The 16133-nt window shown below is 37.4% G+C and overlaps 3 protein-coding genes across 8 annotated transcripts in view; all 3 read right to left on the bottom strand.

Annotated features, from left to right (window-relative positions):
- Positions 1-1228: 1228 nt before the first annotated feature.
- Positions 1229-3734, bottom strand: LOC113205873 (uncharacterized). The gene is made up of 7 exons (XM_026421651.2): positions 3567-3734; positions 3171-3434; positions 2912-3083; positions 2612-2831; positions 2417-2520; positions 1947-2340; positions 1229-1834 (listed from the first exon to the last, which is right to left on the bottom strand). The coding sequence occupies exons 2-7, from the start codon at positions 3419-3421 to the stop codon at positions 1362-1364; spliced, it is 1614 nt and encodes a 537-aa protein (XP_026277436.1). The 5' UTR covers positions 3422-3434; positions 3567-3734; the 3' UTR covers positions 1229-1361.
- A 587-nt stretch (positions 3735-4321) lies between these two features.
- Positions 4322-9356, bottom strand: LOC113205875 (uncharacterized). Its single transcript, XM_026421654.2, has 18 exons — positions 9164-9356; positions 8949-9052; positions 8718-8868; positions 8514-8624; positions 8222-8421; positions 7964-8134; positions 7750-7891; positions 7447-7656; positions 7134-7362; positions 6864-7068; positions 6560-6760; positions 5985-6116; positions 5767-5903; positions 5428-5689; positions 5116-5337; positions 4860-5019; positions 4624-4744; positions 4322-4532 (listed from the first exon to the last, which is right to left on the bottom strand). Exons 1-18 carry the CDS (start codon positions 9179-9181, stop codon positions 4462-4464), a joined length of 2847 nt encoding a protein of 948 aa, XP_026277439.1. The 5' UTR covers positions 9182-9356; the 3' UTR covers positions 4322-4461.
- A 712-nt stretch (positions 9357-10068) lies between these two features.
- Positions 10069-16133, bottom strand: part of LOC113205886 (uncharacterized) — a 46217-nt gene continuing 40152 nt past the window's right edge. For 5 of the 6 annotated variants that reach the window (XM_052269293.1, XM_026421670.2, XM_052269292.1 and 2 more), the window contains 11 exons: positions 15428-15540; positions 15133-15347; positions 14921-15029; positions 14755-14828; positions 14607-14670; positions 14444-14507; positions 14182-14286; positions 13005-13146; positions 12782-12926; positions 12609-12692; positions 10069-12534 (listed from right to left, as the gene is read on the bottom strand). In XM_052269293.1, coding sequence (XP_052125253.1) covers positions 12385-12534; positions 12609-12692; positions 12782-12926; positions 13005-13146; positions 14182-14286; positions 14444-14507; positions 14607-14670; positions 14755-14828; positions 14921-15029; positions 15133-15347; positions 15428-15540 — 1265 coding nt within the window. In that variant the 3' untranslated portion in view covers positions 10069-12384. Of the gene's footprint in view, positions 12535-12608; positions 12693-12781; positions 12927-13004; positions 13147-14181; positions 14287-14443; positions 14508-14606; positions 14671-14754; positions 14829-14920; positions 15030-15132; positions 15348-15427; positions 15541-15963; positions 16112-16133 lie in introns of those variants that run through there. The other variant, XM_052269296.1, reaches the window with a different exon arrangement.

The following is a 16133-nucleotide window of genomic DNA, read 5'->3' as shown; positions in this document are numbered from 1 at the left end:
GGGGGGGGGGGGGGGTAAACAACCCAAAACCGCCCGGCTGGTTATTGGACAAAAAGTATCGGCTACAAAATAGGCATTTCTTGACGGGGAACTTTTTTTTTTACGGAAGGGCGGTTTAGCTTGAGGTGGACACAGACTAGTCAATCTTTACAAAAAGCACAATTTGTCTTGCCCGAAGACTGAAATAGGCCTGCATCGTGTCATATCGCAATAAGAGAGCGAGTCAGGGGAAAAGGTGGGCTGAGGGGGGACAGCGCACGCGGTACCGGGGAGGGGGAGGGGTATAGTGAGGTATTGCGCCTCCCTCGCCAAACCATACCACAAAACCGCAGTTTTCATTTTACACCTGAAACCGCGAACGCCCTCTTTCCTACAAGAGCCGCGCGTCGCGTGTCGGCTCGTCGCGGCCTGGGCCTGGGGTCATTGCTTCATGAGTTCAACTAACTGTGAGGTTTCAAAGAAACGATAGTTTTAGCCAGCTGATGGTTTGCCGAAATTTAATTCGTACTGTCGTGCCGGTCAAAAACAAGACCACGACGATTGACGTGCAATTAATGACATTATTGATAACCGTTGACGGCGGAATATAGGTTGAGGGCCTCCAACCCCAAACTCCAACCCTTCCCCTACCTACATCGTGTCGATCCGATAGACTTTACTTTTGCCAGCTACTCTTCCCAGACTACGTGGGCTTAGGCTTAGCGTGACGTTACTGGCTTTAACAACTTTAAACTCGATTCTTTACTCACCTTACACTGAATCTTCCTTGCGGCCGAGTACCATTGAACGATCGACAACAAACAACTGCCGGCGCCGTGCGCCGGACACCGGGACGCAGACTTTTCCCAGTGAGGTAGGGGAGGGGGAGGGGAGGGGTGTGACGGGGTTTTCCTTTGATTTTTCACTAAACGCGACGACGAAAAAAATGCCCACGGCTGTCAATTCCTTTTAAAAAGTATTGCCAAATCTGGACCTTCTTATTTTGTCAAAGAATCTATTAATATTTGGTTGTACATGGATGCTGTCATGCTGTGGCGATTACAAGCAGACAGACGGGGGGGTGGGGGGTAGAGGCGTAAGCTCTTCGTATGTCCATAGGCAACCTAGCCAGCAAGTTTGTTTGTTTCTATTCAGGCAAAATCCTGATATGTAAAAAAAAAAAGCAAAAGAAGTACAGAAAGTGTACAAAAGGCATAAAAGGAAAGGATGTCATGTAATTAGTCACAAATCACTGTTGAAAAAATGTATTAATTCATCATTGCACATTCAAAATTCAATTAAAATATTAACATTGCGCAAAGTCACGATAGTCAATGAGTGCTGCATAGAACAATTTAAGTATGGGATATTTATTTTTTTTATCATTTCTTTATTTGTTTTTGCTTTACTTGAGACTCTTTTTCATCAACCTGCATTTTGAGAAGTTTGATTTCCAATTGCAATTTTTTCTTTTCTAGATCTTGTCTTTCAATGCAGTTTTTTAAATTGTCAATTTGTAACCTAATTTTTTTAGTTTTTACTCTGTACATAGTTCTTTCCTCCTCCAAAACAGATCGGTGGTCACTCTGAGAGTCACTCAAATCATCTGGCAAGCTATAGTTATTACCATCATCAGAAAATTTGTCATCATTTATTTCCTGATTCAATTGAGATTTCTGCTGTGCTACTGGGCTGGTTGGTTTTTTCAACTGTGCAGACTTAAGAATGTTGGTTGTTGTTTTCTTTGAGGCTTCTGACAGTGCAGTGACAACCACTGGTTTCTTGGGTGTCACAGTTTTCTTTACAATCAGTCTTGTAATAGGTTGTGGTTCTTCATTTGTGTCGGACGCTTCAACTGGAAAAAAGTAATATTAACATTACATCATCCAATGATCATAAAAATAAGCAAACTAAAATTCATTATTTTGGAGGGGGACAAATGTAAAAGTAAGTAATTACAAGCATACCTGCTTGAGAGTTTTCAGGAAAACTTTCCAGAACCTGACCATCTGATGTTGTGTAAGTCTGAGGATCAGCAACTTGAACAACTGCCACTCCATCATAATTATTGACATGAAGAATCACTGGGCCTTCCTGATTTGGTCCCAGGATTGATTTCACAACATCAGCCAAACTACTATTCTCACTCCAAGCTGTTGCATTGCCATCATGTTCCACAATTTCACCCTCTTGATTTTCATACTGATATTGAATGTCTTCAGCACTAATATTGTTCTGTGAAACCAATTGCATAGGATCTGATATATACATGGTGTTATCAAACGTCTGCTCCTCCTGTTCTGTTTCAATGACAGAGTAACACTGTTCTGATGAATCATCATTACTAATGACTTCAGTTTTCTGTAAGAAAAATATAATTTTTGTAGTTTAATGACACTTTGAATTAAATTTTTTTGAAAGCAGAACTGATACTTACTATAATGGTCTCTGATGCAAATGGAACCTTTCGTTTTACTGCCTTGAGAGCTCCCAGCTTGTTGAGGGGCTTGATTGCATTTCCCTTCTGCTTACTCTCCATTGCTGAAAGAGCACCAGAATAAAAAAAGAATTACATGCCATCATGAATTGATTTAACATTGATACTCACAGTCATTGACAGTATAACACTTACTTTTGAACTGAGCAAGCAACACATCCGCTCTTTCAGATGATACGTCCCGAGGGTTGTCTTTTAAATCTTTAGCAAGATTTGCCAAATCCCCTGAGAACATACGACGCCCCGTGCTCAGCCACACATAGTTTAGCACGCGCCGCCTCTCAACTCCAAGCGACAACAGATCAAGAACATCTTCACGGACAGTTTTTAAATTGTTACCACCACCCTGAATGCCCTGCAAAATAAAGTGCTCACTTTCAATAACAAAAGCACCGCTAAAATATCACATACTACTCAAGGAATTTAATTTATTACCTGATCATTATCAGCATCACATCTGGCATTTGCAAGACTGCGTCGCTCAGGATACAACAAAACAAGCTCTGGATCACAAGAATGGCTGTGTGTTGTAACAAGTTTTTCTACAACCAATTCCTTTGTATTAGCAGCTACGTATATATATGATGGACAGCCTATCTTGAAGGAACTGCAAAACAACAATAAATATTACAAAATGAGCAAGATTCTCTAAAATGAAGGCACTAAATATTGAAGTGCGAAACACTTTACATACCTTTGATTTGGACGGAGGCCTCTACTGTTGCTGCGAGTCTTACCATAATGTTTACAGGCGAACCTTATGTTCTTGTATTTTAAACATCTGGGAAGCTGTTTGCTAATAGGACGGTTTTTGTTTTCAATTTCAACAGTCCTGCTATGGTTGACTATGTAAACAGAGTTTGTTTCTTTAGAAAATTTTTCGATAGCAGCCTCCAAAGCCTTGAAGTTGGGGTATCGAGCACCTAAACGTAAGTCTTCTATCATTCCGGCATCACTCCTGCAGAACAAAGTTCAATAAAGTAAGAACAATTATATAAATCGCCGTCGTCAGTAAGGTTAAGTTTTATGATTTTCTGCTAGACTAGACAACACTTCAAGAAGTGTATGCCAGGACTGATGAAATAAATACCTGCACAGTGGCGGCGATGCTAGAGACAACTAAAATTGTAGCAAAATGCTTACAATCAGCGAAACAACTTTTCAAATTCTCTAAACAAAACTCAGAATGTATCTTTTTGAGTGTGAATACAAACGATAACGACGCTAACGGTGGTCCTAGCTAGGCAATATGGCAACGCTGTGCTAAACAATTGACAAACGTGGGTTTCGGCGCGGTCCGAGGAGCGGGAGCGATGAACGAAAAGCGACCCGTTCGAAGAAATTATTTTCAAGAAGAGGTTTAAGCCAGAATAAAACAAAAGTTGAAACTTGTGTTGTATAGGTACAAAAGTTTCAGATTTAGAGAGACTAAACTATAGAGATCAAGCAGTTCTCCCTCTTTATCCTTTTTATTGTCGCAGTGTTGTGGGGCCACAAAGATTAAAACTTAAATCAAATGCGAGATTTTACTTAAAACGTCAAGCCTCAGCTATCTGGCATCCTTACGTTGGATCCGTAACACTGTGAATACCAACTCAACGGATCCACTCTCATAATACCGCTAAGTTATGTGGCCACACATATTACTAGTAGCATCAGGGACTGTTGGCTGAGTTTCAAGGCCCTACGGGGCGATTTTTCAGGTGGATTAAATTGTCCCTTGTGTTAACAAAGAATTATTTTGATCTATTGGAGTGTCACCAGATAGGATTCCTTGGGAACACTGAAACCTGGTTTCATTCAAACACTTTAACTCTTATTGCTAATTTAGTAATACAAAATAAGTACTCATGATCGTTTTTATTTAAAATATTTCATCAATGACTAAAATTAAGAAGGGTATTGCTGCTTTCAGGCAGTGCAGGGTGCAAATTATTCAGATAGAATAGAGTTCATAAAAAATATTCAAACACCACTGTTGTTTTTCATGAAGCTGCCATCACCATTGATATAGGAGATATGTCAACAGCATACAGAGCTGAAGTATCTTCATATTCTGGAAAAGAAACATACATGATAATTTGGACCTAGCGTTCAGTGCTAAACTAAAAAAAATAAAAAATGAAGATTTAGGAACGGTTTCTCACTTTTTTCATCTACTTTGTTTCTGAACTGCCGACAAAGCAAGTGAAATCTCTTTCCTTTCAAAATGCACCTACATAGTTGTCTGAAAACTCTTTCCTCGAGAGATAATAATTCTGAGGTCCCCTACAAAACAAAAAAGTGTATTTAAAAAAAAAAAAAAAAAAAAAAATCAACGTGACAAGAAGTTTCAGATAGACTGAAATCTCAGCAATTATACAATAGATTATTAGATGCGGACCTGGAAAGACTTTGACTGTGAGTACTCTAACTGACCATTGAATTGGGCCAGTGTGATTACATTTTCCCATAAACCTTCACAATCTTCTAACAGTTTTGACACAAGATTGTCAGGGACAAATACATAGGCTGGTTTTGCCTCAAATTCATTTACCAAAATTCTGTAATATTAGCAAGAAAATTGTTGTAGACAGGTTTCCTCATGGTGCATGCCATTTATTTTTGAATGCCAACATTATTGTCAGAGAAAAACTTACGTAGCTTGTGAATAAATGGTGCACCCCACAGAGGCTGAGCAGCCACGAAACGTGCATACTTTCTTTTTTACAGGATGCTTGCAGGCAGCACATGTAGCGTTAATGGAAAACTTTATTAAACTTGCCATTGATACTGTTATCCAAGTACATCCCAAATTTCCTGCACTTTGAGCTGAGTGAAGCAAACCTCTCAAGCCCCACAAATCCTTCATTCCTTCCTCCCTGAAAAACATTTTGTTTGGATTAAATATAAAAAGGAAAGGGGGGATCACAATGTTGCTGAGGATTTGAAAAATATGAAGTTAGACTAACTCATTATTTCTTTCACTCTTCACCACATCAATAATTTCCACAGATGTTAGCAACGAAGATCGAAAGTATACACCTGATGCCTTGGAACTAGGTTTGACTTTAACAACACGCCTACATATAACTTTAGCACCAGGTACAAGTCCAAATGGATATTGAAGGACTGACATTGGTGATGAGGCATTACTCATATACAATGTCACTGGTGTTCCAGTTTGACTCTCTGGTGGGGTGTCTCTCACAACAACAGCAATTACCTTGCTCCCTATAACAGAAACAAGAGACACTAGAAGAAAAATTGTCGGCAATTAGCATGACAGAAAATGTTTACAAGATTGTTACCTGGTACCCCAAAACCATTAACCTTGAGATTTGTCTTCTCCCTCTCATACCGGGGATCCTGATGATATCGACCAACAACATATCCCATTACATCAATTAGCTCTTTGTAATTGGCTTCATCTAAAGACTGCTGAATCCTGTTAGAAATATGATAGTTTTTAATACACAAGTCCAAGAACAGAAAGAATTACTAATATATAAATACAAATAAGTAATACCCGAAGCAATCCCGAAATTTTAAGTTGTCAGTAGGCTTGATGATCAAATGTACTTCTGCACTAGGAGGGAGTGTAACACTACATATAGTAGGGAGCATAGTTATAAGTCCCTCAACAAATCTTAATGGCAACCTGAATTTTGAAAAAACAATATAAAAAGTTAACAATAGGAAAGAATTTTAAATACTGCATCACTGAAACATCAGATTAAGACATTAACAGATGCATTTTGTTTGGAACTAAGACCTTCCCTTACACATTTAATGCATTTGTATTCAATTGGGATGCAAACTTTATGCGATTGCATAATTTCAGAGGTTTTTAATTCGCTACAAAAATGACAAAGTATCGATGGTTGGGGTATGTACACGGCCGTCTAAGCTCAGACGATTATGTCCTCACCCAAACCATCCGCCAGACAAGAGCAACGAGACTGGTATGTTTTCTCAAAAATAATGCATTCTTGCTATGTGTACATTGTGTTCATACTACCGAATATTGTGTTAAATACATCTGTTAATCTCTTAAAGTGACACAGCATACATTTAAAAACATATGTCGTATCATCAACAAACCCCTTTTTGAAAAAGTTGTCATCAAAGTCCACAGGAAAGCGAATTTCTAGAACTGAGTTGACAGTTACAAAAGGGATAATTTTTAGCAATGGATTCTCTAAATTGATGAAGATAAATTTGTTAGAATGGTTTCTGTGACTGGAACGAGGCACAGTTGCAGATTTGACCATCTCGCCAAGTAAAGATACAAGAAGGTAACACCTATAAATAAAAACATTAGATTAGGGACATGTAACAATTAATTTAAATAAAAAAAGCATTCATAAATTGTGTTATTAGAACATTTTGCACAGATATTTCTCACCTTGGTAAAACTTTATCTTTTCGTAGAACTATACTTGACTTGGTTTGAACTAATACAAACTGTGAAAAATAGTTTCTAAGGGCTTTTTCTTTTCCAGCAGGGCTATAGCTTGGCATAAATATGGTTTCTATGCTTCTTTTACCACCTGATGTATTGGGTTCAGTGATATTTAATGCTAAGCCTGCACTTTGGGAGTCACTGCCACCTAGTAGAGTAAGATTAATGGAAAGTGGGAAATCTAAACCTCACATGATTTTAACATGTACCTACCAGGTTGCCTGGTAATATGCATATCATCCAAATTTGAGTTTTTCCAGTTTGTGTCAACAGCAGAGATGATGTGCACTTTATCCAGTGACAGTAAAAGATACCTCAGATTCTGATAAGGGGGATTTTCTCCAGGAATGGAAAATCTTTCTCGAATTAAATTGTGTTCCATTACCACAACTATTTTCTTCTGCAGCTTAGCAAGTTTCTCTATATTATCATTACAAAATACCTTAAAGAAAATATACATAATAAATTGTAGGAACAAAAAATATACTAAATATTGATAAACTTGCGTAGGCAAACGTAAACCCACCAGACAAGGAGTGGAACAAGAAGCATCATTGAGTGTTAGTCTAAAGTTTGAGCTTTTCAATGAAATAACACCGATAAGAATATTCACTGTGTCCTTCTTAACATCATATTGCCAAAAGACATTGTCACCTTCCTCATTTACCTCATCTTCCAAATCAGGGTATTTTTCATTTATTTGTTGTAACCCACGTAATTGAAATGGAAGCATTACCTGCCAAATCAAGAAATATCTATAAGAATCTTTAGAAACAAGTAATATAACAACAGGTGCTGCAAATCAAAATTGGACTTTCACACAATCTACCTCTTTGAGTACACCACATCTGAATTTGTGGTCAGTGGCCATGAACTCTTCTAGAGTTGATGTTCTTTCAACTTTAATCTGTTTAAGGATAAATTTTGCAACATTTTGTAGCAGACACGATCGAAATTCTTTGCACTGATTCCTAACAAAAATTTAAAACATGTCATTTTATGTCTGATAAATATGAAACTAAGACCACAAAAAGTACACTTACTTAGCAATACCATACAATAAGAGAAAATCATCACTGAAGATATTTTGAAGAAATATGGAACACTTTTGAAGCCACAATATTAATCTATAATCCCTGACAGCATCTCCTAAAGACAACAGTAATGGACTCAACTGGGGCTGTGGGATTTTGCGCTCATCCTCGCCTTCTATCCTGTTTGGTAACAAAAAACATGGAAGTTTATGACACTATCAAACAGTGCAATTTTCACAGAAAATGTCAAACAAAACGAAACAGTACCTCATGAAGCTTTTTACACACATGGCATAAATAGTTTGATTGTCTTCCTTCTTTAAGCGGTGCACATTGAAAATTGTAACAGTTTGTTCCTTGGTTGGGATAGGAAGACAAGCAACCCTTGAACATGTACTAAATATAACCATATTTGATCTATTGAGATAGCATATTCCAAGCTCACAGTTTACATCAGTAACTTCACCCTAAAGTTAGTCAATTTGTTGCAAGTCAATAAATATGCATTACTAATAAAAAGGGAAATGGTTCAAACAAACGGGAGCAATAGAATTTTTACCTTGATAACTGTAAAATTCTCCAGGTGAGGTGGGTCGTAAATTCTGACGCCACAGTTTACTTCCTCAACCACTGTATCACATGTCAGTTTGAAGCATTCAACAGTGCTCCCCTGTCAAATAACAGAATTCACATCAAAATTCACATAACTTACTTTGAAACCATTGACTAGAAATATTCATTTCAGAGAAGTGTTTGATTGTACCTTTAAAACTACAGAGCCCCGCAGAAGATTCATAAATTTATAACACTGTCCGATATTCAGATAGTTCATCGACAACTGATTGGGTGTACATAGTATGTAATGGGCAGAATGTGCAGAGCATATCTCAATAATAGTGCACTCTGGCTCAGAGCTGAAAAATACAACAAACAGGTGGTTAACAACTCAAACAAAATAAATGAAACCTAGACATTATTTGAAATTAGGTCTTACTGTAGCAAGTGGGAACGTGCAGTTAGGCATCCTACAAGCTCACTGATCCTTTTTGTTTTTCTTTTAACATTTATTTTCCCACTCGTTTTATCCCTTTCCTTCCTCTGCAGAAAATACATGAAATAAGTATGTGTGTTCTGGTACGTAAGTAAGTACAAGAGAGAACTCGAATATCATTCAAGGTCGTTTAAATCAGTAGCTGATGGGAGACCTACTTTAAGAGTTGTCATCATAGTTTAGGTGGAATAGTCAATCAACAGTCCAAATTCAATGAAGTGCCGAGCAAACTTTAAATTCTTGAGATCGAGCAGCTGCTGGCCTCTCTCAAATCTAAACAAAAACAATGGACCGGCGGCGCCCGACCGACGACGACAAAGCCGAACCAGGCCGAACAACCGCCGAACAAACAGAGCACCGGGCAGGGCTGGGTTTAGTCCGCGACGTTGCCAAATGCTACAACTCAACTACCCCCCCCCCCCTCCTCTCTGAGAAAGGGCGGCCCTTTTAGTTTCAGTCAAGCCTAGGTCAAGTGGTGAAGCCCCATCCATGAAGTCTACAGAGACTAATGGAGTCTCTCCCGTTCACCGTTCACGTTCAACGGTTAAACGGCGGACGGGATGAACGTGGAGTTTTGCTCACATTTCTTTAGCTTCTCCACAATTATTGCTCAGCCAATATGGCACTTTGCTCATGTTATCCACCTTGATGTTATCACACTCAATTTGAATATAAATAGGCAACAAGTTACCACAGAAAACAAATGTACACCTTTGCAAAATTTCTACAAAAATAAATAAAATATATGTAATATGTGCTCAGAAAATGTGAATCCTGTGGATTTGAAAAAAAATGTCCATAAACTATTTCTTAAAAAAAGAAAAAACAACAGCCTAGAAAAATCTAAATTCAACAAGTATGTTGAAAACTTTTGTCATAAGATTCAAAACAACATTCCCAGATGGACATAGTGTCTGCCCACAAAGAGCTCGTTCGTTGTATGGAGAGCCTAGCAAAGGAAAACGCACTGTTTGTTGTTGTGGCAAATGGCAAGTGGGCCAGGGTCCAAGGCCCTCATAGTATGATGAAAATGTTTCAAGAGGATTGGTTGAATACACAAAAGTAGAGGTTCATTTTATTAATAATTATTAATGTACAAATAGATTAATATACGCAGCATTTTAGTGATAATCAATGCTTTGCTAAGATCACAGCCAAGCTAAGAAGTAGTAATTTTTAAAAGAAATTATAAAAGTATCAACAGAAATATTACGGAACTCGCCTGGTTGGATTAGTACTCCTTTGAAAATTTTGTCAACGAGTGAAGGCATTTCAGAACAGCAATGGAGTTTCCCAGTTTGTGCTTCATTTCTTGCAAATTCACAGGAAGTTTTGGTCTATGGTATACATTTGTCAGCACACATAGTAGTCTGTTGGTAAAATGGTACATTGTGTACATTTTCAAAATGGTCAAGTTAGCTTACAGAAATGATACAGCTCAAAATAGATTAGACCTTTCTCAGTTCAATGAAAAGACAAATTTAATAGGACACCAAGTTCAGTGCTAATTCATGAAAAGGTTGGGTAGTGTAAACTTTCTGGAAGAAAACTGATTGAATTCATTAATAATTCTTTGCAAATTCAAATATTATTTCCAGTTCTATTTTTTCATTACTATTAGAATTTATTATTATTCATAAAACAATGGCAACAGTGAGAGTGAGCACAAACTTTTAACTTAAAGATCTAGGTCATAATTTATTTAAATTAAGCTCTTCTTCAGGTATAAAATTGTTATTTATTACAGATGTAGAGTCAGAACAAGAAAAGTAAAAATGATTTACTCATCAGAGTTACATCCATTCAAATTGAGCCCAGATATACTATCACACTATCACTAATAAATGGTCTGTGACACATGCAGTTTGTGTGATTAAGTGTCAATAACTGTGGAATTCCAGAGAATATGGCAGACCAATTACAGTTTCACAATTCATCGGAACAATAAAAATAGACTGAACTGTACCCAAAATCATTTCTAATTATTTGAGAGTTCAAATTGAAAAACAAAATTTGATTAGTACGCATGTTATAAATGGTGGTTGATTCTCTACAGCTTTAAATTCATAAGTAACCACTTTGATTAACCAAGACTCATTTTTACTCCAAAGAATTATGTGAAAATGAATAACCATAAATGTCTTGCGTAATATCTTTTGTTATGGAAGTCTAGTAATGCTTACGCAATGCAAATTAGATATAAAATGCAAGTTCCACCTAGGTTTTTAGTAAAGGAGCTCCATGAGAATGAGCACAACATAGAAATAGTAAAAGCATTTGAAACATTAACTTTCTTAACCTTCTTAGAGGATTGATTGAAGTTAGGATACTTATACAATGCTAAGGCAGAGGAGACAACAAACATAATTTCATGGTCATGATTCTCCCAGGAACCATAGTATGATACCTCAACATTTCATTAGATTGTATTTCTCAATGAGCAAATCAATGTAAGTAGAGAGTAGAGACCACAGCTCTTAATTACTCACTATGCGTATACTTTGATCTGTAGGATACAGACAACACTTACGCAAATTTAGTGCACAGGTCATAATACCTGAAAATCTCATAAATATATCAGAAATGCATTTAACATAAAGCAACAAGCACAGACCATGCTCAAAAATTGAAGGCAATTTACATGTTTGCCCATATACAAAATAGGACTCAGATCCAAAATCAATTGTGAAAACACTGTAAGGTTTCAGTACAAAACTGCATTAAGTTCCAAGCTTACAAAAGAATGCATTTTTTTTAAAAATCAGGCAAAATTGTTCTATGCACAACAATAAGTCAAGTTCATTTGGAAAAATATAAAAATATACACCGAACATATCTTATTTCAATAGTTACTATGCCAACTTGTTTCAAAACAGCTCTAGAGGTAATTCATGAAATTCAGACAGACCAAACACACACACACACACACACACACACACTCACACACTCATGAAACACAAACGCATCCATACTAATTGAGACATACCTTACATACTAAAAATACAAGATCCACAACTAACTCTTTCACATGTACACACACACATAATTACAATCACATAGTTTCAAAAACACAATAAATTATTTAAAATCATTCAAGACTCCTAGTAAACCATTCATTCATAAATGCTTCCACTCAAGTGAAACATGAAATTTGTTTCTATAAATGTACTGGATGGGTGAATATGAGAAATAACACTAAATAATTGAAATCACAGAGGAAATCTGTCTTCAACATCAGGTAAAAGTCTGAACATTTTAAAGAAGTTCAAGATGTCAGATTTTACATAAGCAAGATGATGAAACTTAAGCGAATGTCATCAGGTATTCAGTAGAAACCACAATGAATTTAGATGGTCAGCTAATTCATGGTCTAAACAGCTTAAAGGTTCGTACTTGACTTCAGGCACTTGGTTGCTGCAAATTCTACAGCTACGGAAATAGAATCGAACACAGGCACTCCCTCTCGCACTGCTAAATCTTTTAGGTACATGCGCCCTCGATTATAGTCCTTAACAGCTGATTTTGATATCTATAAACAGAACAAAGCATATAAGCAAAAACTCATTTATCAGTTTAAGTCAGAGTAGAAACCGAGCTTCATACCTCTTTGCCATTAATAATAGATTGTTCTGTCAGTAGTTCAATGTATAGTACAACATCAAACCCAAGACCAATGCAATAAGCTACCTGCAATAACAGATGGATACCAGTAGATTAGATACACAATGTACATAAACAAGTGGCTAGTTTTAGTTTTGATACGGATGGGAACATACCATACAGAGCTCTGCCAAAGACCTTGATGTATTAGTGATGACAAAAAGAAGAACACGGCTTCTATCTGCAAGGTTTACTGAAGAATGTAGCATTTGTTTTGTCCACTGACTTGATGGAGGCATGACATACTTCAAACCATGATTTCTGTAATGAAATATTGACAAAAACATTTTAAAAGTTGTTAACTTTAACTTTAGATGGGTCAGAAATTTCAAAACTTACTTCAATAAGGGAATAGCCACATCATCTCTCCATGTCGTGTTCTCAGTTGATCCACCCAGGAATACATCATAACTTAACTGCTGATTAGTGATAAAACTTGGTGAAACAGATTTCATTGATCGAACTGGTGAGGGGTTCCACCCTAGAAAATAAAAAGTAAGTATTACTTTTAAGGATGAGTTTTAGAAAAATATGAGTTTATTACTGCTCAGACAAATTTGATTTCCAAAGAACAACTACAAAAGTTTATATGTTGAAGCAAAAGGTAATAAGTATATTTATGAAGGCAATGAGCAATCCACATGGAAGGTAGAGCAGAAGAAAATAAGCTAAGAAAAGAAAAAAGAAAAAAACAGATACAAAAAGCAAATCTGTCAGCCCATGTTTGTAGTTATATATTTCATGGATGAAAAGATTTTGGAAAGCATGCATGGTATTAAGGATCAAATAAAGTACAGAATACAGAAAACTGAAAGCCACACAGCACGCAAAAAAAAAAAAGAGGCAAAATTTTGCAGCAGTGTCAATATTTGTTCCTCCTTATAAAATGCTATTTGATTGATTGATTGGACCGAAGGAGGACTGCGGTCAATAATGTCGATGCCAAGTGGTGTGGTAACCCTGCTGGCTCAGGCCTCCCATCGTCAACCAAGAAGAGAAATGATACAAAGCCAGCCCCTGTGCTAGTAAAATGCACTAGTAAAACAAATAAGCAGGACAGAGTATTTTCTTTTCGATGGTGCTTACTTTATCTAACTATGCCTCTGTTTCTAGCAGAGAAAAAAATTTAAAGCAATAAAGTGCTATTTAAAAATGTGACTAAGTATCAAACAACCACACTACGTTAGTCCATGCAATTATGGTCTCTTGAATGTACCTAAAACCGCGCAGATAGAAGTTAGATAAGACAGAATGGAGTTGCACCAATTAGTGCCAGCTCCTGATAAAGATGCAGATCCAGAAGCTAAACCCCCACAAGTGGAATCGCTTGCAGTACCAGCTGCCTCACAATTGGCTGATTCTGAAGAGGAGTTAGTGACTAAACCCTCAACAGAGATTGATGCTGGTCTAGAGCTAGTGACAACACTCTTGGAGGGTTCATATGAAGGTTGAGAGGCAAGACCATGATCACCACCACCAATCAAAACACATGTATCTTTGAACAAGAAATGCTCACTTTCTTGGTTAGTCTTGAACTCCGCAACAATTGCACAAAATTGGTCAAAGTTAACTCGCAAATTTTCGAATGGTACATTTTCTTTTGCTTCTTTCTCCAAAACACCTAGAACACAGGGAAAGGTGGAATTTCATCAAGATAAAGTTATTGTTTTAAAGAATTTAAGTTTGGAAGTAAAAGTTATCACAACTAAAAGAACCATTAGGCAAAACTGTGTGTTTTAATTCAGTGTTTAATGTATCACCTGCTAAAAAAAAATTACCTGCAGATCGCAAATCAGACAGAGGTAGGTTTCTGTTGTTAAGTATCCAAAATGCAAGACGGACCTAGAAGAATTTGTTGATTAGATACTAGATAGAACTTAAATTATTACCAATACTCAAAAGTAATCAGAAAAAAAAAGTGAGGATTAGTGCTTTACATACATTTTTAAGACTGATTTCTCCAGTTCTATCCAAATCAACAGCATCAAAGGCTTCTCTAAGTTTCCTGAAAAAGTTAAGATGGGGATTGAATTTCTTTGCATAAATGGCAAATAATATGACATTTTCCTTTAAAGCTGACATAACTTACATTAGTCTGTCACTTATCTGGGGAGAGCTCTTCACAGACTGAAGTTCATGGACTGAAACATTTTTCCATAATACCTAATAGAAAAAAAAGAAAACAGCGTATGTAAAAAAAAGTACAAAACAACTTTTTATGAAGACCATCGGTTAGTTGTAAATTTTACACCTACCTTTGCTATGCCATTCACTGCAAGAGATACACTACGGAAGACAGGTATTTCTTGTCTTTCTGCTAATACTTGCATTGCTTGCTGTCCTGCTGCAAGATCCTCCAGCTCACTTTGATAGAAAATAAATTTAAAAACACACCAATTATTGTAAAAAATTCAGGTCTAATTGACATATTAGATTTTTAAAAGGAATCAAAATAGTATTAACTTACTCATCTGATAATGTCTCGCCGCCAATCTCACATCCTGAGGGTGGGTAAGGCTCCACGACAAGCATGAGGCTCCTCCTCAGGCCTGAAAAGAACGCAACCTCCACCGTCGATGCAGTGTTCCTCGTCTGATTGTCAATGACAAATAACAAAATTGCTGCATTTTGTTTAGCAATATGTTCCTTCTCAATCAGCTCTGGGGCCCAGTCAGAAACTTGCTGTGGATTAAAAATTCCTATTTTAATTTAATGAATTACTTTTCACAGCACTGTGGAACAACTCAGAGCTCAAATCTTACGGGGTTGTAGTAAGTGATGCCAAGGTCTTTCAAAAGAGGTATTGCGACATCCTGTCGCCAAGTTGTTGGATTACACGAACCTCCCAAAAACACTTCAGGTTTTGGAAGTCCCTCTGTAAAGGACAAATGCACTTTTTAACAAGTTTACAGGCAGTATAAGAATCACACTCAAAAAGGCCGGGGTTCCCACAGGAGTTTCTCAAGGGGCGCTGCATATGCTGACACATCTCCATCTTACTTTGCTGATGGCAGCAAAGTCAAGTCAGCAAAAATGTTCTGCGACGACTTTAAGACCACACATTGAGATGGGGTACCCACGGCGAACAAACGGCCAACTTCCAAAGAGAGGGCAAGGTCGACATTAGTATAAACAACTTAACAGAACTATTACGAAAACTCGTGAAATATTGAGACCAAAAGAAATTAAAATGGAATGGGAACGTCAATGTAAACAAGGCACAAGCCAGGGCAACCTAACCTACACACAGCACCCTCGAGGGATATCAGTGACAGCCCTACCGCAGGATCGCGCTCACCTCTGCGCAGCCGGGAGTGCACTAACCCCAGGGCACTACCCTTCCTACATCGGACCATGACAAAACAGGAGTGCAAAAACTTCAGAGTCAGGGAGGGCGCCCATGGCTCGCCATTGTGGCCGAAGCTGATGGCTGCTGATGGCGTTGTTGAGAGGGTGGCGGGGGAGGAG

Source organism: Frankliniella occidentalis, unplaced genomic scaffold (assembly GCF_000697945.3).
Source record: "Frankliniella occidentalis isolate FOCC.00 unplaced genomic scaffold, Focc_3.1 Scaffold88, whole genome shotgun sequence".
NCBI lineage: Eukaryota > Metazoa > Arthropoda > Insecta > Thysanoptera > Thripidae > Frankliniella > Frankliniella occidentalis.
This window is presented reverse-complemented; position numbering and strand designations above follow the sequence as displayed.

What these genes read in the sequence shown, in the direction of transcription:
- LOC113205873 (XM_026421651.2), bottom strand. Translation starts at nt 3,421, where the DNA reads ATGATAGAAGACTTACGTTTAGGTGCTCGATACCCCAACTTCAAGGCT. An exon ending in GGCCTCCGTCCAAATCAAAG is followed by an intron (nt 3,084 to 3,170) that starts GTATGTAAAGTG and finishes GTTGTTTTGCAG; the next exon opens with TTCCTTCAAGATAGGCTGTC. An exon ending in GTGATGCTGATAATGATCAG is followed by an intron (nt 2,832 to 2,911) that starts GTAATAAATTAA and finishes TTTATTTTGCAG; the next exon opens with GGCATTCAGGGTGGTGGTAA.
- LOC113205875 (XM_026421654.2), bottom strand. An exon ending in ACCATTTATTCACAAGCTAC is followed by an intron (nt 5,020 to 5,115) that starts GTAAGTTTTTCT and finishes CTAATATTACAG; the next exon opens with AATTTTGGTAAATGAATTTG. An exon ending in AAACAAAGTAGATGAAAAAA is followed by an intron (nt 4,533 to 4,623) that starts GTGAGAAACCGT and finishes TTTCTTTTCCAG; the next exon opens with AATATGAAGATACTTCAGCT.